Genomic DNA, 24,236 nt, shown 5'->3' on the forward strand with positions numbered 1-24,236 from the left:
AATGTAAATGGATACAGCCACTCTGGAGAACAGTATGGAGTTTCCTTAAAAAGCTAAAAATAGAACTACCGTGCGACCCAGCAATCCCACTACTGGGCATATACCCTGAGAAAACCGTAATTCAAAAAGAGTCATGTACCACAATGTTCATTGCAGCTGCATTTACAATATCCAGGACATGGAAGCAACCTAAGTGTCCACTGACAGATGAATGGATAAAGAAGATGTGGCACATATGTACAATGCAATATTACTCAGCCATATAAAGAAACGAAATTGAGTTATTTGTAGTGAGCTGGATGGACCTAAGGTCTGTCATACAGAGTGAAGTAAGTCAGAAAGACAAAAACAAATACCGTATGCTAACACATGTTTATGGAATCTAAAAAAAAAAAAACGGACAGGAATAAATACGCAGACGTAGAGAATGGACCTGAGGACATGGGGAGGGGAAGGGTAAGCTGGGGTACTAAGTATCCTGGAAAAGAAGTGTCTCATTTTCCTAAAAGAAGAAATAATGATTGGATAAAGACCCAGGACTGCCTTCTGGCAGCTGACCTCAGGTTTGTTTTTTGTTTCTAGGTATACACTCAACACATGGCACTGTGCAGGATGGAGGGTCTCCCGTACCCCACCATGTCAGAGACCATGGCAGTGTGCTCTCACCTAGGCTCCTGCCGCCTCCTCCTTGTGGAGCCCAGCAGGAATGACCTGCTCCTTCGTGTGCGGCTCAACGTCAGCCAGGGTGACGTTCTGTATGCGCTGAAAGAAGAGTGAAGGGCTTCACAAGGAAAAACCGTGATCTGTTGTTTTTTTAAAGAGCCCTATTTCCATTTCCTAAGCACATGGAATCATTGTAGCAAAGTATACTGAACAGCAATGGCTGTCATGTATTTTGCAATTTGCCATTAAATCATTTGCTTTTTCTGGAGTGTTTGGGAAGTTTTACAGTCATTACAAACATCAAATTATAAAATGAAACCATCCTTCCTACACTAGGCCCTCTCTCTGGGGTTTATTTCTGTTAGTAGCCCTGACATTTATTTAATGGTAACATACCATGTATATAAATACATGCACACAATTACGGTATCTATATAAAATAGTTCCAGGAGAGTAAGTAAGAAATTACTTATATTGGTTGCCTCTGGGAAAGAACTGGGTGGCTACCTTCAGGGTTAGAGGAAGACATTCACTGTATGTCATTATGTATCTCTTAACTTTTGAACAATGTGAGTGTAATATACTTAGCACATAAAAAAGAACTGCTGGAAATAACATCAGTAATAAATAATCCCTAGTAACAAATAGCTAGAAAATGGAATTTTTTAAAAGATACCATTTATCATAAAAACAAATCTTTAAATAAAAAATACTTAGATGGCACAGAAAATATAAGGTACCTAGGAATAAATCTAATAAATGTAATTAATCTCTAAATAGAAATCAATTCCAATTAAAATCTTGGTAGGGTTTTTTTGTATAACTTTGCAAGTTAATTCTGATAAACCAACAATAGAACAAACTGACATCTAAAACCTCATGTCAGCTACTGAGAAAATACATCATCCATGTCATAGTCCTGCCAGAAAGGTTTGACCTGAATCTACTGATGAGAAAAATTATCAGGTAAATCAAAATTGAGGGAAAAATATTCACAAAGCAATGATTCCTCTTCAAAAATATTCATATCACAAAAGAAGAAAAAAATGGAGAAACTATTCTAAACTAAAGGAGACTAGAGAAATGAGAGCTAAATAGCTTAGACTGTAAGAACCTTGATTGGGTCATGGATTTAGAGATACAAACAGTTATAAGCATTATTATGGACTATATTCATATTAGGTAATAGGATTATGTAAATGTTAAATTTTGTGGGTGTGATAAATTATTGTGGTTGTGTAGGAGAATGTCCTTGTTCTTAGGAGAATCATGATAAGACATGAGTGAAATATAACATCTGCAACGAATTAAATAGCTCAAAAAAAATACATAGATACATACATTTATAACTGCTCGTAATGGACTAAGGATCAGTATCAGAATATTTTAAAGCATTATACAATAAGAAAAAGGAAAATGGGTAAATAAGGCATCCACAGAATAAGAAATATAACCAACAAAATGGAAACATAGTAAAAGAGGCCTGCAAATCAAAACACTTTCACATCTATTAAAAAAAAATCTTTCCATGGTGATATGGAACAATTGGAAACCAAATGCCCCATTGATGTAAGCGTAAACCAGAACAACTGCATTGGAGATAATTTGGAAATACTTAGTCTATAAAATCCTATGAGCCCCCAATTTCACTCCTAGGAATATACCCTAGAGAAACACACGTAAACACCAGGAATTATATACAAGAACATTCATAGCACTGTAATGGCAAGCCACTGGAAAAGTGAATTAGTTTCATACTGTGAGATAACATACAGAAATGAAAAATAAAGTAATAAGTATCAATGGATGAAGCTAAAAACAAGGTCGAGTAAAAAAAGGAGTTGAAGAATATTTGCAGTGATAACAATGATATAATGTCAAAGCTTGCAAAAAAAATACTATGGTTTGCTTAAGGATGTACACATACATAGTAGAAATGCTCAGGAATAATAAACGCCAAATTCAGGAGAGTGAGTATCTCTTTGGGAAAGGGTTGTAACCTGAGAGGTGGCGAGGTGGCTTCAAGCGTATTGTACTGGTTTTTCTTAAACTTGCGGTAAGTGCCCATGTATTTGTTAATTCACACAAGAAATAGTAACTATTTAGTGCCTACTGTGTACCATGCACTGCTCTAGACACTGAAGTTAAAGAACAAACAAAAGCTCCTGCCTTTATGGAGTCTGCATTCTAGCAAATGTGAAATATTGTACATTTTTGTATGTCTTAAATGTTTCACTATAAAACATTTTAAAGTTTAATGAGAAGAAATATGGGAGTGAAACTTCCATTTTATTTCTTTTCAACCCAAGAACTGCAGTAGGGGCCTCAGCAGTGAGAGCACAGAGTCCTAACCTCTGGACCACCAGGGAGTTCCCTGAACCTTCCATTTTATAAAGACGCTCTCTTCTTCAGGAAATCACCAAAAAGCAATAAGGAGGTGGAAAACCCCTTGGTCCAAGGAAACTGGAAGATAAAAGTTTAGGAAATAGGCAGGAGGAAGTGATTTGCAAGGTTTTAGATGGAAGATTCCTTCCCCCTACCCTCCAATTGCATTGCATTGCACTGCACTGCCGGATAGGGGAGTAAGAACTTGGTGTTAAAAGACAGTAAGAACTGTCTGAAGTGACTTTATAAAGAGGTGCAATGAACACTGCCTGTCATATCTTAAGTATTCAACCCGCCTTCTGATTGGAAAAGGTACATTTAAGTGCTGAATGATTAAGAAGAAGATGGTGAGCCCCTTTTCTCTTTCTTAGAGACTCAGTTACACAGGGCACTGCGGAAGATGGTGAGCAGAGAAAACGCTCCTCTAGGGCGGAGGCTGCACCATCTTCACTTCCACGCCGAGGGGCGGGACGAGGACTTGAGGCTAGATAAGCGAGCTTGCGCCCCAACAGCCTCAAAGTGGGAGCGAGGGAGAAGCTTGGCGGGTAAATTGTATTAATAAATGGGCAAGGACAGGGGTCAAACCTGCTGCGTTTGCACAAGCAGCCGGACAACCCTGAACAGTACAACGACCTTCCGGGAAAACTTCGCGTTACCTGCCCGAAGGCGCCTGCGCGCTGAGAACCCCACCCTTGGAGTCACCTGTTGGAGCGCCACGCCCGCTTTGCCTTGCGCATGCGTAATACGCGCCGCACCGGTCGTGGAGTCACGTGTTAGAGCGCGAGGCGCCTCCCGCCGGGGCGCTTCCTGTCGCGGCTTCTTCGGCGGCCCAGGGGCCGCGGGAGGCCTGGGCGGTCCCCGGCGGGAGAAGGCCCGGGTCGGTTTCGGATCCGCCGCGAGGTATGCCGCGATCACGCCCTCTGGCGAGGGAAGAGGAGGGGACGGCGGGGGAGATGGAGGCGGCTGGGCAGGGCAGGGCGGCGCGTCCTGCAGCTCGGGAGTGGGGTCCCCGGCTTCCCCTCCCCTGCGCACTCCCTGCCCTTCTCTCGCCTGAGCCCGGGCCTGGTACAGCACCGCTGCCCCCAGCCCGGTGCCCCCGGAGCCGCAGACTTGGCGCGTCTCACTGACCCGCTCGCTCCGTGTCACCCGCTCAGTTGACCGCCAGCCGTTCACCCAAGTCACTGAAATCTGACGCCTGGAGTCATCCTGTGCGCCCCCTCCCGTGAGCGCACATGCAGTTAACCTCCGAGCCCTGTTGATTTTGCCCCCTAACTCGAGTCGGTCCACTTCTCTCCATCCCCAACGCCGCCCCCACGCTGTCTCAGCTTCTCCCCTTTCGCCGAGACCATTGCAAGATGCTCGGTGCCGAGACGGCTTCCAGCCTGGGTTCGCCCTCCTACTAGCTTCCTTTCTGCAGCCAGAGGGATGTTTCTGAATCGCCGACCCGATCGCTTCACGTCCATTGCCTTCAGAATCATGCCCAAACTCCTTTAGACTTAAAGGTTTTTCTCTTTTGCCCCTTGCTCACATTTTCAGCTTCGCTTGTACCATTTCTTGTCTCACACTTTATGCCCCACTAATCCCAGTTTAGTTTTCCTGTGCAGGTCAAGCTGTTGTCACCTCAGAACCACTATCAGGTTGTTCCCTATGTTTGGAATCCTATTCCCCTTCCTTCCCCCCAAAATCTTCATAACTCAGCACTGGCACCACCGTCTCCAAGAAGCCTTTTCTCTCCGCTGGGTAAGGGGCCGCCCCTGGGCACCCGTGGCCCCTGGCGCAGCCCTGTGTGGGTTTTGTCCAGTGATGAGGGACTCTCCGCCATGTAAATGTTCTTTGAGGACTGACACCATGTCAGATTCATTCTTGCGCTCCCAATGCCCAGGACACTCTGACGCACAGTAGGTCCTATGAATGGTTGTGAGGTCTCTGAGTGAATCAGAATGCTGAGTCAGGTTTCTCTAGAGCAGAACTGTCCAATAGAACTTTGTGCAGTGATGAAAATGTTCATTATTTGTGCTGGCTGATGGTAGCCACTAGCTGAGGAACAGGATTTTTAACTTGATTAAATTTAAACATAAATAGCCACATATGGCTACTGTGTTTAACAGCACAGTTTTAGAGCCTTTCTGAATCCTACCCAGCCTTATGCCCACCCTATACCTAGAGTTACTTCTCTGAACCTGCCTTCTTAAGCCACTCACCACTCAACCACTTGGGTTTAATCCAAATTTGTCAGTCAGTTCGGTAACTTTTTATTGTGTCCACACTCCCCCCGCCTTAAGCCTATTAGCAGGTGGCTACGTCCCTTTCATCTTCCATGGTGCTTGCTTCAGTGCTATACTTCCAGGGCTGGTGTTTCAGCCTTGGGTGTTAAGCATTGCCTTCTTTCTCTGAGTTGGGAGTTTACTAACCACACCCATTGGGGGCGGGGCTTGTAGGCTGCTCCAGTCTGAGCCTCTTCGACTCCCCATTAGACAAGTGTCCAGGCTGCCAAGATGCCAGGGCCAAGACCTCGGAAGGGCCCTCAGGCCAATGACCAGGGTGTGGCAGCTGCCAAGCAGGTACGGATATACAGCCTCCTTTACCTTCACCTTCACCTTCACCTCTGGGTCAGTCTGAGCGTGAGGGTCTCTGACAACTCGGGCAAACTGGGTCACCTGTGTGGTTTCCCTGTTCGTCTAGAGACTCTGAGCCATGCCTCCTGGAGTTGGCAGAACCCTTAGAGACCCTCTGACCCGCCCCTGCCACACACATGTGGGAGATGAGGCCTGAACTCTCGTGTGTTTCAACCCAGGCTTCCTCCTGCCATGGCCACCTCCATATGAGTGATCTGGAGGGTTCAAGAACTGCCAGGGTTTAGGGTGTTGTGATGGAGTCTCAGTGCTCTCATGGATTCCTCATTTAGGGCCACAGCTTTGCTTGCCCACAACTTGGGCTGTGGCCCAAGTCGGGGACTGATGGGGTCTCTAATTTTCTCCCTTTATTTCTTCTGGGTGCAAGTTCTGAGACTTCTTAGCCCATTTTTATTGTCTTAAAGAGGCAGGTAAGGGAGGTGGTAGGATAAAGGGCATAGACTCAAGACACAAGACCTTATTTTAAATTCTAGCTCTGCTACTTACAAGGCTGTCTCAGTTTCATCTGAAAATGGAGATAAAAATAGGACCTTTACTTAGAGTAGTCAAATTCATAGAGACAAAGAGTAGAACAGTGGTTACGGGGGAGGGGGGAATGGGGAGTTGTTTAATGGGTACAGAGTTTACAGAGTTTCAGTTTTGCAAGATAATAAGTGTTCTGTGGATGGATGGTGGTGATTGCTGCATAGCAATGTGGATGTACTTAACGCCACTGAACTCTACACTTAAAAACTGTTAAGATGGTAGTTTTCATGCTACATGTGTTTTACCACAATTTAAAAGAAAATAGGACGTATCTCAGGATTATGAGAAGTAACTGAGATAACCACATAGAGTGCTACTACATACCCTGCCTGGCAGCTAGTGCTGTTATTGTTGCTAGTAATCATAATGGTAGTGTGGTCTTACTGGGTTCTTTGTAGAGTCACCAGGGAGATAAGCATCCCAGGGGGTAATGTTGCAGGCCTCAGTTTCCCTTTCTGCACATTAGGCCCCACAGACAGCGAAGGAGCCGCTGAGCTCCTGGAGGCTGGCTCTGGGGCTGGGCTCCACCCTCTGCCTCGTTGTGTGTCTCCTCTCAGCTTGGGCTGTTTATGGAGTTCAGCCCTGAGGACATGCTGCTGGGGATGGAGGAGACTGAAGATGATGGGGACCTGGAGGCTGAGCTGCTGGCCCTCACTGGGGAAGCAGGGACCACAGGCAAGAAGCCAGTACCCAAGGGTCAGGGTGAGTTTGGAGCACTTGATGCTGGGACCAGGTGGGCTCTGCAGGGGGTGGGGAGGGTCCTCTCCTCACAGCTGTGGGGAGCCGGCCAGATCATCTGGTCCTTCTGATATCCATATCCCTTCTGCAGCGTTCCCACCAAGAGGCCATCTTGCCCTGGTCACTTGCCTATGTGATGGGGAGCTCACTCCCTTCTGGACTGCGCCCTCTCCCTTGTGGACAGTCAGCAGTCTGAGTCGCAGGCTGACTCAGGTCCCTATCCTTAGCCCTAGCCAGGGCCTGGTATAGACTAGGGGCTCAGCACAGACTGAACTGGGCACATAATGAGAGCACAGAAATTGTGTCAAATGAATGAATAAGTGGCATCTCCCTCCCCAGCTTGGAAGAGGACAGAGACCTGAAGCCTGGGAGGGTCAGAGGGTCTAAACGAGGAACCCTTAGAGAGAACCATCTCCCATCCCATGTGCTCCTGAGCTGAGGACAAGGAGAGGACCCAAGAAGGGGCTCACTGGTCTGGGAGAACAATGGCCATCACTTCTCTCTCAGTCCAAACCTGCTTTGGGTTTGGTGAGCCTGGGTTTGAATCTTGGCTCTGCCATTTACCAGGATTGCAATGTTAGGAAAATTAATAAAGTTCTCAGTTTACTCATACATAAAATGTGGATAGTATTACCTGTCTTTTTTTTTTTTTTTTTTTTTTTTTTGGCTACACTGCACAGCTTGTGGGATCTTAGTTCCCCAACCAGGGATTGAACCCAGGCCCTCAGCAGTGAAAGCGCAGAGTCCTAACCTCTGGACCGCCAGGAATTCCCAGTATTACCTATCTTGCATAATTACTGTGAAGCTCAAATGAATGTTAAAAATCCTTATATATATGTGGAAGGTGTGGTTAGGGGGAATGGATGGATATGTCTGTGAATAACTACCACAGCAAAAGTGCCAAGAAGGGAGCAGCTTGTTGCCTGTTGGAGGCCTGGACAGGTTTCCCTGCTGAGGGTCTTCTGTGCTGGGTCATAAAGGAAGAGCAGAGGTGGGCCTTTGGCTGTGGGAGGGAAGGAGGATTTCTTCCTGGGTGTGCCTGCCGGCTCAGTGGATTGAAGACCTTCCTTTACTCCTTGGGAATCTTCTCTGAGTTGCTGTGACCCTCTTCCCCCAGCCCCCCTGCCTATGGCCCACATCGAGAAGTTGGCGGCAGACTGCATGCAGGATGTGGAGGAGGAGGAGGAGGAAGGGCTGGAGGACGATGCAGACTTGCTGGTGCGTCTGCCGGGCTGGTGTTGGAGGGCTCTGTGGTCAAGCCTGCGGAGGAGGCCTGGGGTGTTTCCCTCTGTGTGCTCTGATGCTGACTGAGTGCCTTGCCCTTCTTGGGCCCTTTTCCTGACTGTATGGTGTGAGATCTGTCCCCTTTGATGTGTGGTCTGAGCTCTGTACTTGGGGATTCTCAGATTTGGAGGCTTCACTGATTTCAAGCCTATCCCTGGTCAGATTAAAGGAGTGTTTTGGTAAAGGGGCCTTTCAAGCACAGTGAGTGATAACGGAAATACTGCTCGGGGAGCGTGTCCTTGATTCTCAGGTCCTGTCGTGGGTATGGTCATGAGGCTCCCCAGCTCCTGGGACTTGTGTCTCCCCAGACTGAGCTGCAGGAGGTCCTGGGTGCAGATGAGGAGGCTGGGCCCTTGGATGGCGATGAGACAGCCAGCCCAGGTGGCTCTGAGAAGGAACAGGAGAACATTGAACCTCCAGTGCAGACAGCTCTCCTAACAGCTTCAGTCCCAGCGGCTCAGGTGGGTTCTGGAGGGTCCAGTGTGCCTTTGTCCATGTCCCTTGTGCTTGCATGTCCATGTATAACACACACGGAGGACGGCTTGCCTAGGAAGACTGTGGTAACCCTTTCCAGGGCCCTCCTTCAGCAGCTGCCCCAAGCAGAGGCTGAGCCCAAGAAACTCCTTGGTGGTTGCCGGCCTCAAAGGCCTCTCTGTTCTCCCAGACCGCCCCCTGCAGCCATTTCCTGGCCTCCACAGATTGTCTGGGCCTCTGTGTTTGCCTCTGACATGGCCTCTGGCCTCTCCAGTGAGTCTTTGCCTCCCACCTTGAGGCTTTTAGGTTCTTCCTTCTCCTTGAATCCAAGAGCTTCATTTTCCGGGGCAGCTTCCTTGCAGGGAGGGAGCAGTAAGGGCCTAGCTGGCCCTGGAGTGGCCAGGCCCTGAACTCAAGTATCTACAGGCTGGAGGGCCTCAGGGGCTGCAGGCTCTGCTGGAGGATCGGATCCACAACTACCGGGAGGCGGTGGCCAGCGCCAAGGAGACAGGTGAAGCAGCCAAAGCCAGGCGCTGTGAGCGCGGCCTGAAGGTGGGTTGTGCTCGGCTGGGGAGCAGGGCTAGTAGTGGGGCTGAGGGCAGTGAGGGCAGAGGGTGAGGCACAGGAGGAGCTTGGGCCAGCGGAGGGGAAGCCTCCCCGCCAGCCTCGCGGAGGTGAAGGATGCTGGGCCTGTCTTTGAGCAGGGTCCAGGCCGTGATGGCTGGCTAGGTTTCTGGTTCTTCTCTCCCTCAGACTCTGGAGTCCCAGCTGGCTGCTGTGAGGAAAGGCAGGAAGATCAGTGAGGATGAGATCCCACCTCCAGTGGCCTTGGGCAAGAGGCCCCTGGCCCCTCAGGAAACAACCGACAGGAGCCCTGAAGCAGAACCCCCAGCTGCCCGCTCCGTGGAGCCAGGTATCTGGAGAGAGTCAGATCCCATGCTGGTTCCCAAGGTCAGAGCTCAAGGTCAGAGCCCAAGGCCTGCCTCCCCATCCTGCCGTTGTTCCCTTGCTGTCGGTCACACCTTCCCTAAGAGGTCCTCAGGCCAACCAGACCTGGAGGCACTGGTGACCTTCTTCTTTGCCTTTCATGTCCTCTCTGTGGACTTTCTGTTTCTCCATAGACAACCCCTCCCAGCCTGAGACAAGCCTCTTGGGCAGCCCTAGTATTTCTGGCCCCCCTGATTCAGACCCAGACCCACGGGCCTTGCTGTTGGCCCGACAGAGAGAGTACAAAGTGGCTGCCCTGAACGCCAAGCGGGCTGGAGACCTAGATCGTGCCCGAGAGCTCATGAGGATTGGGAAGGTATGGCATCTGGTTCAGAGGTCCTGTGTCCAATCCCTCATTTCACAGATGGGGCGTTGACCTGCTCAAGGTCACACAGCTCGACTGAGCTTCAGTGAGACTGGCCTAAGGGGGAGTTTTTCAGCCCAGATCCTTGGGGTTCCCTGGCTTATGCCCACACCTGCTTTTCTTCCTACTGCAGAGATTTGGGGCCGTCCTGGAGGCCCTGGAGAAGGGGCAGCCTGTGGACCTGAGTGCCATGCCCCCTGCACCTGAGGGTCAGTGTGGGAATGGGCGGGGGGAGCCTGCTCAGGCTGGGGCTGGGGCTGGCCAGGCACCCCACCCACACCTACACCTCTGCTCTGGGTCCCCCAGACCTGAAGCCCCTCCCACAGGCTTCCAAGGCCTCCACAGCACCCTCCGATGTACACCCAGCAGTGGAGCGAGTGCAGCCAGTGATGGCCTCTGACATCCCGGCCACCCCAGGTAGGACCGGCTGATGAGACTATGGAGCGGGGGCCTGGGGGGAGGCAGGCAGAGCTGAGGCCATCTCCTTTCTCCTTTCAAGCGGCCCCTACTGAGCCACAGACAGTGCTAGACGCCCTGCAGCAGAGGCTGAACAAGTACCGTGAGGCGGGCGCCCAGGCTCGGGGCAGTGGGGATGAGCGCAAGGCCCGGATGCACGAGCGCATCGCCAAGGTGGGCCTGCGGCTTCCCTCCTCGGCTGGCTGCTGTCTGTCCGCTCCCTGGTTTGAGTCTCCATCCATCTGTCTCTCTCTGGAGCTCTTGCTGCCTCAGGGGCTCTGTTTCCTCCTGGGGCTGCTCATCCTGTCTCTCCCTGAGTGGAGCCCGCAGACTGCTGCCCACCAGCAATCCCTCCCTTCCTTCCCTTGCAGCAATATCAAGATGCCATTCGAGCCCACCGAGCAGGACGGAAAGTTGACTTTGCTGAGTTGCCTGTTCCTCCAGGTGAGTGGGGCTTGGCCTGGGGGCTTATGAGGTCCCTGAGCAGGATGGGGGGAAGGGGAAATGATTTCTCACAGATCTGCCTCCGCTCTGGGGGAGCCACCCATCCCAGCTGTGCCCAGGAGGACCCACACAGGACTGGCAGCAATCGGTGCCTCCCCAAGGCTACCCGAACCCTCTGCCAGTTGTCTCTCTTCTACAGGATTCCCCCCTATACCTGGCTGGGAGCCCACTATGGGTACTGAGGAGGATGTGGCAGCTACTTTAGCAGCTGCCCAGAAACTGGCCTCCTCCAAGGATGCAGCCCCCACAGAGGAAGATGAGGACGAGGACAAGGTTTGGCTGAGTGCCCGAGGCTCCAGGGGTTGGTGGGGGGAAACAGCAGATGAGGGGTGAACCCAGACACTGGTGTCTGTACTAACAAGCCCAGCGAGGTAGATATTCTTTCTTCTACTTTACAGAGAAAAAACTTGGGCAAGGGCACCCAGCTAGGAATTAGCAGAGCTGGATTCAGGCCCAGGTGTTTCTGACTCCAGAGCCCAGGTTTGATCCCCATTACCCTGCTGTCTCATGTTGGGAGGTTAACTCAGGGAGCTTCTGAGGCTTCTCCCAGCTCTGAGACTCTCTAGGGCCCACGAGGGAAAGCCATTCATTTCAGGTCACACAGTGAGTAGTACAGTGTTAGGAAGAGAGCCCGAGTCTGCAAACTGCCATGGCCGGGGTGGGGAACAGCCTCTGGTGACAGCCTCCTGGGAACCTGCAGGATGAGCCCCCAGCCCAGGCCCCAGTGGCCAAGAAGCCAGCACAGCCTCTGGTCCCTTCATCCCGGCCCCTGCCTGAGCCCAAAGCCTCGAGTTCTAAGGAGTCACTGAGCCCAGCTGGTGAGTTGGGGAGAAGAGGGATGGAGGAGTGAAGGCCCTAGTGAGAGGCAGGCATGGCTCTAACCAGCGTCCCCTCCCTCCAGTGCGAGAGCAGGTGGCCCTGCTGCAGGCACGGAAACTGCAGTACCAGCGGGCAGCCCTGCAGGCCAAGCGTGGCCAGGACCTGGAGCAGGCCAAAGCCCATCTGCGGGTGGCCAAATCCCTTGAGGCTCAGATCATCCAGGTGCGAGCTGGCCGACCTGTGGACCTCTCCAAGGTGAGTGTCGCCTGATTAACGAGCAGCAGGACTTCTCAGGCAGAGAGGTGGGTGGCCAGCTGGACGTGCAGACTGTGAACAAGGTGGCTGCTTGGAGGAGGTGGGACCTGAATAGGATGTGGTGACAGCTGAGAAAGCCTTGTGCGTATGCGTCTGTCTACCCCATGACCCCAAGAGAGGCCAGGGGAGGCCAGGGGGGCTGCCTGTGGTGAGAGCTGACCAGGCCGGGCAAGGCCAGAGGAAAGCAGGGCATTGTAGCAGCCTGGGATAGGATGGCAGGCAATGAGTTCACGTCACTGGAGGTTACTAGAAGCTGGAGAAACATTTCGTTTGGATTCCTGTGTCTGTTAGGCTCAGTAGAGGAATAATCTGACTCTTGAGGCCCCTGAGGGGCCTTGTGACCTGGGCAGGTGCCTTCACCCTTAACGGATGAGGAGGGTGACTTCATCCTGATCCACCATGAGGATCTGCGACTCTCTCAGAAGGCTGAGGAGGTGTATGCCCAGCTACAAAAAATGCTTCTGGAGCAACATGAGGTCAGTAGACTGCTTGTCTGTCCTCCCCTTTCAGTGCCCACAGCCTCCCCTTGGTGAAAGGCAAGATAGGATTCAAATTCTAGCTCTTCGACTTACTTAGCTGTGTGATCTTGGGTAAGGCACTTCCCTTCTCTGAACCACCTTTTCCTCATCTATAAAATGGATGATTAATGCCCCTCTTGCAGGGTGGTTATGAAGTTCAAACAGAGTGGAGGGGGAATTACTTTGAAGATGGGAGGAAGAAGTGTTTGGGGAGACAGATTGTGTGTGTGTGTGTGTGTGTGTACATATGTAAGATATACATAGATGTATAGTTGGGTGTATGTGTATCTATCTGAACGGCTGCCTGCAAGTCTGCTTTCTAAAGTGACGTTTCTACTAGGTTTTTTTTTAAATTTATTAATTAGTTTATTTTTGGCTGCCTTGGGTTTTTTTTGCTGCGCGTGGGCTTTCTCTAGTTGTGGCGAGCTGGGGCTACTCTTCATTGCCGTGCGCGGGCTTCTCATTGCCGTGGCTTCTCTTGTTGTGGAGCACAGGCTCTAGGAGCACAGGCTTCAGTATTTGTGGCTCGCGGGCTCAGTAGTTGCGGCTCGTGGGCTCTAAGGCGCAGGCTCGGTAGTTGTGGCGCATGGGCTTAGTTGCTCCACAGCATGTGGGATCTGCCCGGACCAGGGCTCGAACTCGTGTCCCCTGCATTGGCAGGCGGATTCTTAACCACTGCGCCACCAGGGAAGTCCCTTTCTGTTAGGTTTTAAAGAAGAATAGGAGTTTGCTAAGGGAATTTAGGGAAATGGCTATCCTCAGGAGAGGAAACAGCAAAAACTCAGAGAAGTGCAATGGGACTTGGGAGCGGTGAATTTGAGGTACCTGTTGGAGGAGAGGGGTGAGGCTACAGAAGGTTGGACCTTTCAGAAGTCAGGCCTCGAAGGCCAACCTAGACGGGTCCTGCTCTGGACTCTGGATTCACTCTGAGCCCCCATTTTCAGAAGTGTGTGCTGTTCTCCAAGCAGTTTATGCACCAGGGCAATGTGGCCGAGACTACCCGGTAAGTGCGGGGCTGGGCCTGGAGCTTGTGGGGTGGGGAGCAGAAAATGAGCCCTGCCATGCTGATGTGCACACCTGTCCCTGTCAGGTTTGAGAAGCTTGCTCAAGACCGCAAGAAGCAGGTTGAGATCCTGCAGCTGGCCCAGGCCCAGGGCCTTGACCCTCCCAGCCACCACTTTGAGTTGAAGACGTTCCAAACTGTGAGGTGCCAAAGCCTAAGGGAGACCGTGGCTCCAGGCAGGGACTGGGCAAGAAGCTGGGAGCCAGGGGTGGAGACTTAGGCCCCTTGAGTGAGGCTTCCCAGGCTTGACCCTGACGTATGCCCTGGGGCTGGGGAGCAGTAGGACATGGTGCCTGTCTGAGGAGGGGCTCTGAGCTGTGTGGTGGCTGGGGAAGGAGCCCTGGACTAGGGGTCACAGACTGAGGTCTGCACGCCAGTTCTGCTCCTTCTACTCAGACAAGCTTTGCTTCCCGGGGCCCACTCTCCTCTCGGCCACCACCCTGCTGGGTAGGCAGCCACTGGAAGAGGGGACCTTTTCCTACTGCTCTCCTTCACTTTGGGCTCTTTCTCCTTGCTTCCTGGCTCTAGGATCTTCGCAGAACTCAGCAGCACAGAAATGCATCTGATTGTTGTCCGGGGAATGAACCTCCCAGCCCCTCCAGGTAGCCCTAGGGCCACCCCTACTCTAAGAGGCACTAGACTGTCTAGACTCTCTACTCCTGGCCGCTTAGAGAGGCACTGGCTCTCCCTCTGCACCAAGTGCTGGACTCCTGGCTACTCCCTCTGACCCTGACTCCTCCTTCTCCTTCATAGGGGTGACCCCTGATGACTTGGATGCTTTTGTGCGGTTTGAGTTCCACTATCCTAATTTGGTGAGATTCAGGTAGCAATAGGATCCTGTGAACCCCATCTTCCCTTCCAGGGCCCCGTGCTCTATTCTCCCCATCCCTGGAGTCTGGCTATAGGGAGGGGTTTGAAGACCCTTGGGCCCATTCCCTCTATGTGTCCCTTCCCTCAGCATTGATGTAGCCCAGAGTTCCTGGCCCTATATCTCTGTTTTTTCAAGCTGTCCTGACTCCTCTCTTCTCACTGTTTTAGGACCAGGCTCAAAAAAACAAAACAGCTGTGGTGAAAAACACAAACTCTCCAGGTAAGGACCCACGTGAGGGCTGCTTTCTCCTCCCTCTCACCCTCTGATATATCTGTGCAGCACTTGTGTTTCCAGAGTGCTTTCAGATGTATTATCTTACTTGGTCTTCTCAACTTAGGAGATAAAGGCAGGTATTACTACTACTTCTCTAAGGTAATTGGGGAAACTGAAGCTCAGAGAGGTAGAGGGACTTGCCTAGGGCCTCACAGCAAGGAGATGGTGGAAACAGGACTTGAATCCAGGAATCCTGACTCCAAGTTCCAAGCCTTTCCCATTTTGGTTTGATCTGTGTCTAACAAGAACTGTCCAAGTGGACTTCAAGGCCAGGACCTCGATGCTCTCTCTACCTCCCTCTGGTGGCAGTGACTCCAAATTGCAGGCAGAAAGATTGAGAGGGGAGGTCAGCCCTGGGCCAGTTTCCACTTCATCAGGGAATCCCTGGGAGCCAAGTTCCTCTATCTTCTCCCCACTCTTGCAGAATTTGATCAGCTCTTCAAACTAAACATCAACCGAAACCACCGGGGCTTCAGGAGGGTGATTCAAAGCAAAGGAATCAAGTTTGAAATCTTCCACAAAGGGTGAGGGCTCTGGTCAGTCACACTGCCAAGGTGGGCTGGGAGGGAGGATTGGTTTCTGTTGCTGCTGCTGCCCCTGCTACTATTCAGTTTTCTTGTGCTGGGTTTAGCCAGCTCATTTCTGCCTTCCCTGCCCAGTCCAATCCTCTGCCGACTCTTGGCTTTCCAGATCCTTCTTCAGAAGTGACAAGCTGGTCGGCACAGCCCACCTGAAACTGGAGCGTCTGGAGAAAGAGTGTGAGATCAGAGAGATTGTGGAGGTAGGGCGGGAAAACCGGAGGACTTGGCAAGAAAAGAGCCAATGTTCACTGAACATCAGTCCCTCTTGTGGTTTTTTTGTGCCCATTAATTTAAAAATATCCAGAAGTGTGCTATAGAGTATGTGCTATACCCATTTCACAAATGAAGAGATTCAGAGGGTCTGAGAAAATTTCATAGCGTCACCCAGAAAGGAAGTAGCTACAATCCTTCCAAGACGCTCTGCACTACTCAGGTTCCCAGGGATGGTGGATTAGGGGGCTTTTGAGGGGCACGATCATGGCTGTCAACTTGGCACACACAAATTCCTAGGTGTCTGGGGGCAGGTTATGGTTGAGGCAGTTGTCTGGCAACATGATGAAGTAGAACAACCTCTGGACATAAAGTTGATAATGTATTTCCAGAGGAGGGACCCACCAGAACACAGCTAGTCCGTGTTTAGGAATCGGCCCCAGGAGCTCCTTAAGCTTCCCTGAACTCACTGAATTTCACAGGGACTCCCAGAGCTTGCCCCTGATGACGAGGCAACTGAGGTTCCCAGAGGAGAAGGGTGTTCAACAAGCTCGTACAGAGCATCTCTGGCACAACTAGGCCCAGACCCTGGCTGATGCCTTCGTGGGCTGGGGCTTTTCCCACTACATTGCCTCTGCCTGTTTGGGGGAGTTCTTAAGTGGGGCCTGCTTTGTATCAGCCCCAGTGAGGTTGGTTAGACTTCACAAGCCTGTAGCACTGCTTTGAACTCCAGCCGCCCCTTCTCCTGCATAGGAGGGAAGCAGCATGGCAGCTGGCAAGACAAGCAAGTCCTGGCCTTGCTGCACAGTGGCTGTGTGACGGTATCATTCACTTCTCTCTGGGCCATCTGTGAACTGAAGGTTTGGGCTCAGTCGTTTTTCAGGCCGCACCTTGAAGCCAGAGCATTTCTTCCAGGAGTTGCCAAGGGGACTGTGGGGAAAACTGAGTAAGCAGAGCTCTAGGTTTCTCACTTCCACTTCAGAGCATTGGTGCTTATTTGGATTTACATATGACTTTTTTTTTATAAGACTTACTTACCTAAAACCACCACCACCAAACAGCAGGAGGGTGGGGTTGTCCTGAGATGGAGACTCTTGTGTTGAGATGCAGGATGCTCTTAGCGCCTCTCTCTCCTCACCTGTGAGCACAGGGAGCTGCCTGCTCCCCCCACCTCTTTCCCCTCAGTTACCATCTCCCTCTCTGTGGTCCTCACAGGTCCTGGACGGAAGGAAGCCCACTGGGGGCAAGCTGGAGGTGAAGGTGAGGCTGCGGGAGCCTCTGAGTGGCCAGGACGTGCAGATGGTCACCGAGAACTGGCTGGTCCTGGAGCCCAGGGGCCTGTGAGGTGGGCAGCTCTCTGGGCCCTTAGAACCTCTGTCCCCTGCTCACCGCCTGGGCCCCCCAGGGACCCTTCCAGTACTCAACTTGTATCTAAGGAGAAAGCCTAGGAATTTCTCATCTGTGAGGAAGACCAAGAGGCAAAACTGTTTGTTGGGTAGCGCTCAGGCTCAGTGTCTCATGATCTTCAGTAGAACTGGGGAAGGAAGTTAACTTTCCCAGGTCTGTCTTCAGGAAACCCTTTCTAAAATCTACTTGTACATTCACTGCAGTTTAGACTTCCTGTGCTTTGTGCCCTTGTGCAACAGAAGGTCAATGTAGGGAGTGGAGTCAGGCCAGCAATTCCTCTCCAGCTTCCCCCCGCCCCCCCCCCCACTTTGCTGGCTTTAGAGGTCATTGTACATAAAGGAGATGCTGCTGCACAAGCACCAAAGACCTGTTAAGTACGTGCATTACTGACCACAGCCCTAGTGTTTCCTGTTGCTGGCCCCTCCCCAGGCCTCCACCCAAACAGGCTGGATTCCAAGATTCCCCCTACCCCTCCATCTGTTGGAGGGCAAGGACAGCCTCACTGCTCTGCCATGGAGCCTTGTAACTCCTTAACCCCTGGGTAGCAACTGCTTGCAGCTTGCCCCAGCCCCAAGTTGCACCATTTCTAGATGTGCCTTTAAAAGATAGAACTGTAAGGGATGGGAAAACTCGAGTGTGATCTGGATGCCCCGCCACACCCCCTGCTTAGGGTTGGGGCAGGGTTCTGTGACTCCAGGTGGCCAGTGGCAGCCTATCCCACACAACTCAGTTTACCCCCTCAGTTTGCCCTGCCTGTGCCTGTGCCTTGGTTCCTGACAGCTGCTGCACTAGCCTCCCTGCTTCTCAAAGCTCTCAGTGGAAGTTTGTTCAGGACTGTGTGGTGGGAAGTAAGGGTAGGGCTGTCTTGGGTTTGGTTCATGTACCTAAGACTGAAAGAATGTTATGTTAACTAGGAAAGAAAAAATATATATATGTGTATATATATTATGTAGCTGATTTTATTTAAGAAACTAGGTCTAATTAACTCATTGTAGGGGATTTACACTCTCCTCACAAAGTAACCATCAAAGTCCTTGTTTAGGACTTTGCTAAAGCCCTGCTGCTCCCTGTCACTTTTTAAAGCCAGAGTGGCGATAACATTTGTTAATTGACAGAAACTGCTGCTATGGCTTCCTCTTTTGAGACAGGGCAGGGGAAGCCTTGCCTCTTCAGCTCATCGCCTAGGGAAATCCCTTAGTTTCTTCCCAAGAAATTCTCCTTTGGCTTTGTTTTTCTGAATGGATGGAGATAATGGAGGGATTTATAGTTGCAACAGATTTAATGTTCAAAACTGCAATGTTCTACATCTCTTAGAAATAAACTTTAATACCGCATCTTTCCCCCCCCCCTTTTTTTGAAGCATTAAGTTCAACAAAGCATTCCTGAAGATAATTTTTTAAGGCTTTATGTAACGCAGATACGTTCAACTTACTGATCACTGTAGTATTGCAAATGCACAGCTCGGGGATTGAGCCTGTGTGTGTGTGTCTTTTTCTGGGATGAAGCTGGACCATGTTTCCCTGCCCTTAAGAGCAGAGCTGATAGTGGGTAACAGAGCAGGGACAACAAATAACTTTTCTGAGAGCTTGCTGGCCAGTCTTACCTATCAGAGTGAACTACCAAAAATTCCATAGATGTGAGCCTTAACCCTTAAACGCAGTCGTATCTATGTTCATACAAGCAGCCATCTAGAATGAAAAGGAGGGTTGTTAGCCCTCATAAGGTGGCCTAGAGCAAAGAGGGGTGGCAAAGAGGGTTCCTGACTCAACCTAGCCTTCCCCTCAGGGTTTGCACCCAACTCACCAGTGCTAAGAGGGCTTGAAGCTTCTGCCAGCCCTAGGAATTTCTAAACTCAGGCCTCTGCTAGAAATTTGATAGGAAGTTTTCTGTGGCTCAAAGATTTCCCATCACAACCTGTTCAATTTCATTCTGCTTAACTGCCCTTTGCTTTTTGGAAAACAGAACTTCCAGGCTGAGAGGCAAGACAAAGCCGCCCACTGGACTTAGAGACTAAGGTTCTTAAAAGGCCTTTGTTTTAGCCATGGCATGCAGGGGGTCACTGGCAGGGGAGGAGCCTGCCCAGCTTCATCTTGTCCTAAGATTTATCCAAATGCAGCAACTCAGCATCGCAGATTAGTGACTTATGGGCAGTTGAGAACCAGCCACAACCCAAATCATTTTTAAATTTTTAAATTTCTTTTCAATTTAGTGCACATTTTCTTCTGAATTAGTGAACTGGATAAAATATGGAAGAAATTTATCTCAGAATCAGGAAGTCTTGCTCACAATTAAAGGGCAGACTAGTTTGTTTTATTATTTTCCTTTCTTATAGCACTAGTCTGAAGCCTGCATTGTTGCTTCCCAATTATTGAGATCTTGCCCCTTAAGTAAAGGCAACTGCTTTTAAGATGAAACTGTGGGGCTGAGACTGGTAGAAGGTAGAGGCAGGTAGCTTGCACCTGGTCCAGTTCCATCACAGATAGATTCTTCCCTTCTCTGGGCCTCAGCTTCCCAAACTCTAAAATGGGCGTTATCATTCCTATTCTGCTCCTTATCCCTTCTGGCTACATTACAATCCTCCAAATCCCATTACTGTCATTATTAAAATTATTTTAGCATTATTATTAAAACAGAAACCACCGTCACAAACTTGCTCTAGAAACAGTGTTCAGCAGATTGCTTGCTTGTTGTCTGAAATGCATTAAATGCATAAATTATTCCCCAGATGACTAGTTATGATAGAAGTAAATTCGGTTGGAAATTCTGAGCTCACCAGCATTCAGGAAACACTGTGCATGAGGGAAGACACTAGATGGGAACTTATACAGGTCAAAGTTGCATATTTCTGTAGCCCTAGAGTCCGGTAGGTGCTCAGATAAGAGTTGACAAAAAGAAATGGAGAAACTACATTGCCGAGCATTTGGTAAGAATTTAGTTTTTAAAACTTTAATGTTACCAGAATGGCAATTCTGTTCCTCTTTATAAGGATCTCTGTATCTCAATCTAAGTTTACATTATAGAAGAATCTGCCTTATTTAGAAATGTGATGTTTCAGTTCTATATAATATACAGTGTATAAAAACAAAAATGAAACAAGGGAAAACAGTGAACTAGCTTTGGCTATTTTATGCCCAATTCCACAAGATGATTTTACTAAACATAAAGGACATTTTATGCAATTGAGAATGGACCTGACTGTGCAGGGCCAGAGTAGGGGAATTTAAAAGTTTGCACTGATCCCAGAAGGTATGTATAACTGCAAGATCTATTTAGGTGGCAGGAAGAAAGGTAACTTCTCTAGGAGGACAGGACCAAGGGAGCCAGCTCCTACAGAAGCTCCAATTTATATTTAGACCAAGCTAGATGTTACACCCAAATACCTACTACTATTATTAACCCTGTTATTAATACCCTTGTTGTTAACAAGTGCATCCTGTGCCTGTCAGGTTTGGGGGGTGACAGTCCCAGGGCTCGGTCCTTACAAGCTGGTGTTCGGTGGGCACCCATTCTTTTCTTGCCTTAGAAGCTCCAAGTCTACGGGAAAGGTCACAATCCCCGCTCTCTGCAGCCACCATCAGCGAAGGCTGTGGAGAGGCAGATGTAGAATGTCGATTTCCCCCACCATGGAAGAGCACTAAACCTAGCTAGACACACTTGGGCCTCAGAAAACAGCTGTTGCCCTAAACGTAGTTCCACAGCCTGTAACTGCCAAGTGCTAAGCCTAGCTCCAGCCACTGAGGAGCAGCCTCTCACTGTCTCAGAGGCCCGCACTAGCTTCCAGGGGCTTCTTGGAGTTGCGCTTTCACTGCAGAGGGACCAACCTCTCGCTTGGCCTGGGTGTTTAGAAGATGCCAGTGACAAGGAAGTGAGTTGCCCTAGAGCAGTGTTTTTCAAACTGTGGGTTGTGAAATCTATTTGGTCTGTGACCAAAATAAATTCTTAATGAAGGAGAAAATGATCAGAGTGCATCACATATATTATTTGGTAAACCAAATAATACTATTTGGTAAATAATTTGGTAAACCAAATCTTGGCTTCTAATACCACTTCCTCTAAAAAAAAAAAAACCAAACAAACAGGCTGATTCCAAGGCTGGGACAGGGTTAACCCAAGATGGCCCTGGGGCATCTTGTTAGGCCAGAAAAGGAAGTGTTCAGAAAAATGTTAGGAGCATGTCACAAGGATGTGGGAGCTCACCTGAAGGGGTTCTCTCTGGCCAAAGCTGAGACCATCTGAGCACCAAAATAATGAATTAGAACCATTTAAAAAGTAATCCCAAGTCTATAATGAAAACTAATTACCTGAATAAATAAGAAAGAAGGGCTTTTGCTTATAGATAATCAAGTGCAACTGATAAAGGCAGAGGAAGTGCTGGAATTGAGAAATCGTTTGTAGCCATCATAGTAAAAGATCAATTCAGACAGGAAACATCAGAGAATGCTAAGTCGTAAGGGGAAATCTCAGTGAGCAAGATACCTGCATGATCTGCAAGTATCTCTACACGTATTGGTTATTTGTTTCAAGGGGGAAAATATACAGTGGACAAGCTGGACCACACCTTGACCAGGTGATGAAAATTTACCATCAGTGAGGGGCAGAAGGACATTAAGTGACCCCTGATGTGATGTCCTAAGAAGGACACAACACCACTTAGGTAGGGTTCTGGCCAGCAATGCGTAATTCACCTGATTATGAGGAGATACCAACTGAATGCAAAATGAGGCATTTTCTATTAAGAAATGAGTTGGGGGAACCTTATTCACCAAAAATATCAATGACATAAAAGATAAAGGTGAGTCATGACAGCAACTTACCATGTCTGTCTTATCGTGCTGGAAGCTTCACTGGAGGGGAAAGATGCTGTGAAGGACATTATTGGACAGATGCTAGGTTAAAGTATCACACCGAAGTTGAGAACTGTCCTATGGTTATGTAAGAAAATGTGCTAATTTTTAGGAAACAAACATTGAAGTATTTAGGGATAAAGGTTTATGATGTATGCAACTTACTCTCAAGTGCCTCTATTTTTTATGGAGACAGAAAAGGAAAGGAACACTGATAAAGCAAATGAGTTAATCTGTGAACAATAGCTGAATCTGGGTAAAGCATACATAGGTGGTGGTGGTGATGGATTTTTTAACTCACCACTTTCCTGGAAGTTTAAATTATTTCTCAATAAAATATTTTTTTAAATACCTATAGTGTAAGGAATTCCCTGGTGGTCCAGTGGTTAGGACTCTGCACTTTCACTGCCAGGGCCCAGGTTTGATTCCCTGGTCAGGGAACTAAGATCCTGCAAGCGGCAGGGCATGGCATAAAATAAAATAAAATAAAATACCTCTAGTGTATATTATAACTAAAAGTGTCTTGGGTACATTCTGTCAGCTTTCACAGAAAGGCCCAATTCAGTGTCTCATCCACTCTGGCAGATCTTGAGAGATCCTGTAATTGGCTCTACTATCCAGGTGACCTCATTTACACTGAGTCGCCCTTCCTTGGATAGAAGAGAGATAATCCTTTGGGTCTTTGATTCACTTCAATAAATAATCTAGTAAAAACAAAAAGTCTAAGTGTGACTCCTACTTGAAGTCGCTGTGATGTAACTGGGACAAGATCAGCGTGAAACTGTCCTTTTTATATCCATCCTGTACAAAGAGTTCAAGACTGATGCTTCATTTTTTATTTCCCCTCTGCCCTCCCACCCCACCCTTGGTGATGGCTGTACCCATCTGAGCATTTCTGAGCACAAGACCAAAAGTAAGTCTTAGAGGAGCAGAACTCTTGTCTAAACAGTAACAGAAGGGGATTAGCTGCAAGGATAGCATAACTGTGGTGCAGTAACAGAAGCTGCCCAGATCTTCTCGGTGGACAGTGCATAGAAGACTTAGAATTATGGAACATCTGTCCCTGCAACCACCCTTTCCCACCCCGTCCCCCAAACCCCCACCCCACCCCCTCCCCCATTAATAGTGTTAACAAAATCTTAATTTTCCAGTTCTAAAGTGCAAATGATTTGGGTATGACTGCTGTTGCAACAGGTCTGAACAGAAAAAAATGAAGTCCTCTCTGTCTATGCGATGTTTTCCAGAATATAAAAGATGAGTTCCATGACGATGGGGCCCTCACTGAGCTGGCAGGCCCCTCCATGGATCACCGGCACCAAAGCGCTGTCCAGATCGTTCATGTACTGCGAGGGAAGGGGCTGGCCATTGCTCCCTGCTTGATAGCCAACCTACACCGCAGAAAGAAGGGGATGAGAGGTTACTGGACAGAGAAGATCTCTCCAGAGGGCTGAGGGCCAAGGAGGCTGAGCAGGAAAGGAGATGTCCTCCTTGGCCAGGGGCTAGAACTGGCAGTAGACACAAACTTCTTCTCTTCCCTGAATTGTCACTTACCATCCTATCATTCATCCTGCCTCTACCACATGATAGCTGTGAGACGTTGGGCCAGACACTTAATCTGTTAGGGTCTTAGTTTCCCAGGAAGGGGGGATGGGGCACAGAGAGGTATGGAATGTCAGCAGTAATACATAAACCTTTGGTTGTGAAAATTAAAATGAGAAATATACTGGGTAAACTCCCTAACACAACAGCAACTGAACACTTGTTCTTCCATCCATTCTTCCACACACCATCTTCTGAACACCTACAAACACAGGAATTCGAGGATGAATGTAAACGGGGCCCCTGCCCTCGACAGCCCTACACATTTAGCAGAAAAATGCTTGTTCTTAAATTGTTTTATGTGCGGTAATTCTCCAGCCAGATTTTCAGTACCATTTGAGAAAGGACCATAATACCTCATTTGCATTACCTTGACATGCTTAGTACAGCACTGGGCAAGACCTTTAGTAGAAAATAACTATATCTGTTGACTGATGACTAGTCAGGAAACGGAGCCAAATATATAGCCTTTCACATTTTCCCTGATAATGACATAACTCTGCATCAAAGCAGGAACACTGGGACATGTCACATGGATCTAAAATCCAAAAGAAATGTAGGGAGATTAGAGTGCTAGGCCACAGGAGAGAGACGCTGGGGAAAGGAAGTGGGGGCAGGGTGCACTAAGACTGGATTGTGACTACAAACAGCATACAAAAAGGTTAAGTAAGACGGGGAGGGAAGCCCGGCCACAGGAGACCTGAACTGACAGGAATCCCAATG

At 49.2% G+C, this 24,236-nt stretch overlaps 3 protein-coding genes across 6 annotated transcripts in view; 2 read left to right on the forward strand and 1 right to left on the reverse strand.

Moving 5' to 3' along the window:
* The window catches only part of ORC1 (origin recognition complex subunit 1), a 31,859-nt gene extending 30,888 nt beyond the window's left edge, over positions 1–971 (forward strand). For both annotated transcript variants that reach the window (XM_081258514.1, XM_081258515.1), the window contains one exon: positions 583–971. In XM_081258514.1, the coding sequence (XP_081114640.1) occupies positions 583–777 (195 nt within the window). In that variant the 3' untranslated portion in view covers positions 778–971. The remainder of the gene's footprint in view (positions 1–582) is intronic.
* Positions 972–3,840: 2,869 nt separating this feature from the next.
* CC2D1B (coiled-coil and C2 domain containing 1B) lies at positions 3,841–23,240 on the forward strand. Of its 3 annotated transcripts, XM_081258530.1 has the most exons (25): positions 3,841–3,948; positions 5,487–5,609; positions 6,764–6,908; positions 8,062–8,162; positions 8,537–8,689; positions 9,129–9,254; positions 9,456–9,615; positions 9,824–10,005; positions 10,187–10,262; positions 10,360–10,470; positions 10,553–10,683; positions 10,881–10,953; positions 11,153–11,286; positions 11,714–11,831; positions 11,915–12,087; positions 12,498–12,623; positions 13,610–13,668; positions 13,756–13,872; positions 14,257–14,330; positions 14,482–14,540; positions 14,767–14,818; positions 15,297–15,396; positions 15,563–15,653; positions 16,879–17,008; positions 23,159–23,240. In XM_081258530.1, exons 2-24 carry the CDS (start codon positions 5,544–5,546, stop codon positions 17,005–17,007), a joined length of 2,556 nt encoding a protein of 851 aa, XP_081114656.1. In that variant the 5' UTR covers positions 3,841–3,948; positions 5,487–5,543; the 3' UTR covers position 17,008; positions 23,159–23,240. The 3 variants fall into 3 exon arrangements, with proteins under 3 accessions (XP_081114656.1, XP_081114655.1, XP_081114657.1); XM_081258529.1 differs by lacking the exon at positions 23,159–23,240 and having other exon boundaries at positions 16,879–18,404; XM_081258531.1 differs by lacking the exon at positions 23,159–23,240 and having other exon boundaries at positions 3,873–3,948; positions 5,523–5,609; positions 16,879–18,404.
* ZFYVE9 (zinc finger FYVE-type containing 9) overlaps positions 17,322–24,236 on the reverse strand; it is a 192,883-nt gene continuing 185,968 nt past the window's right edge. The window contains exon 19 of the mRNA XM_081258501.1: positions 17,322–23,302. Coding sequence (XP_081114627.1) covers positions 23,141–23,302 — 162 coding nt within the window. The 3' untranslated portion in view covers positions 17,322–23,140. The remainder of the gene's footprint in view (positions 23,303–24,236) is intronic.

This window comes from Mesoplodon bidens, assembly GCF_964165515.1.
Source record: "Mesoplodon bidens genome assembly, chromosome: 2".
Classification (NCBI taxonomy): Eukaryota; Metazoa; Chordata; class Mammalia; order Artiodactyla; family Ziphiidae; genus Mesoplodon; species Mesoplodon bidens.

Coding starts and splice junctions, on each gene's coding strand:
- CC2D1B (XM_081258530.1), top strand. CDS start 5,544: ATGCCAGGGCCAAGACCTCGGAAGGGCCCTCAGGCCAATGACCAGGGT. Junction 8,690..9,128: donor CTTCAGTCCCAGCGGCTCAG/GTGGGTTCTGGA, acceptor AAGTATCTACAG/GCTGGAGGGCCTCAGGGGCT. Junction 12,624..13,609: donor TGCTTCTGGAGCAACATGAG/GTCAGTAGACTG, acceptor CCCCATTTTCAG/AAGTGTGTGCTGTTCTCCAA.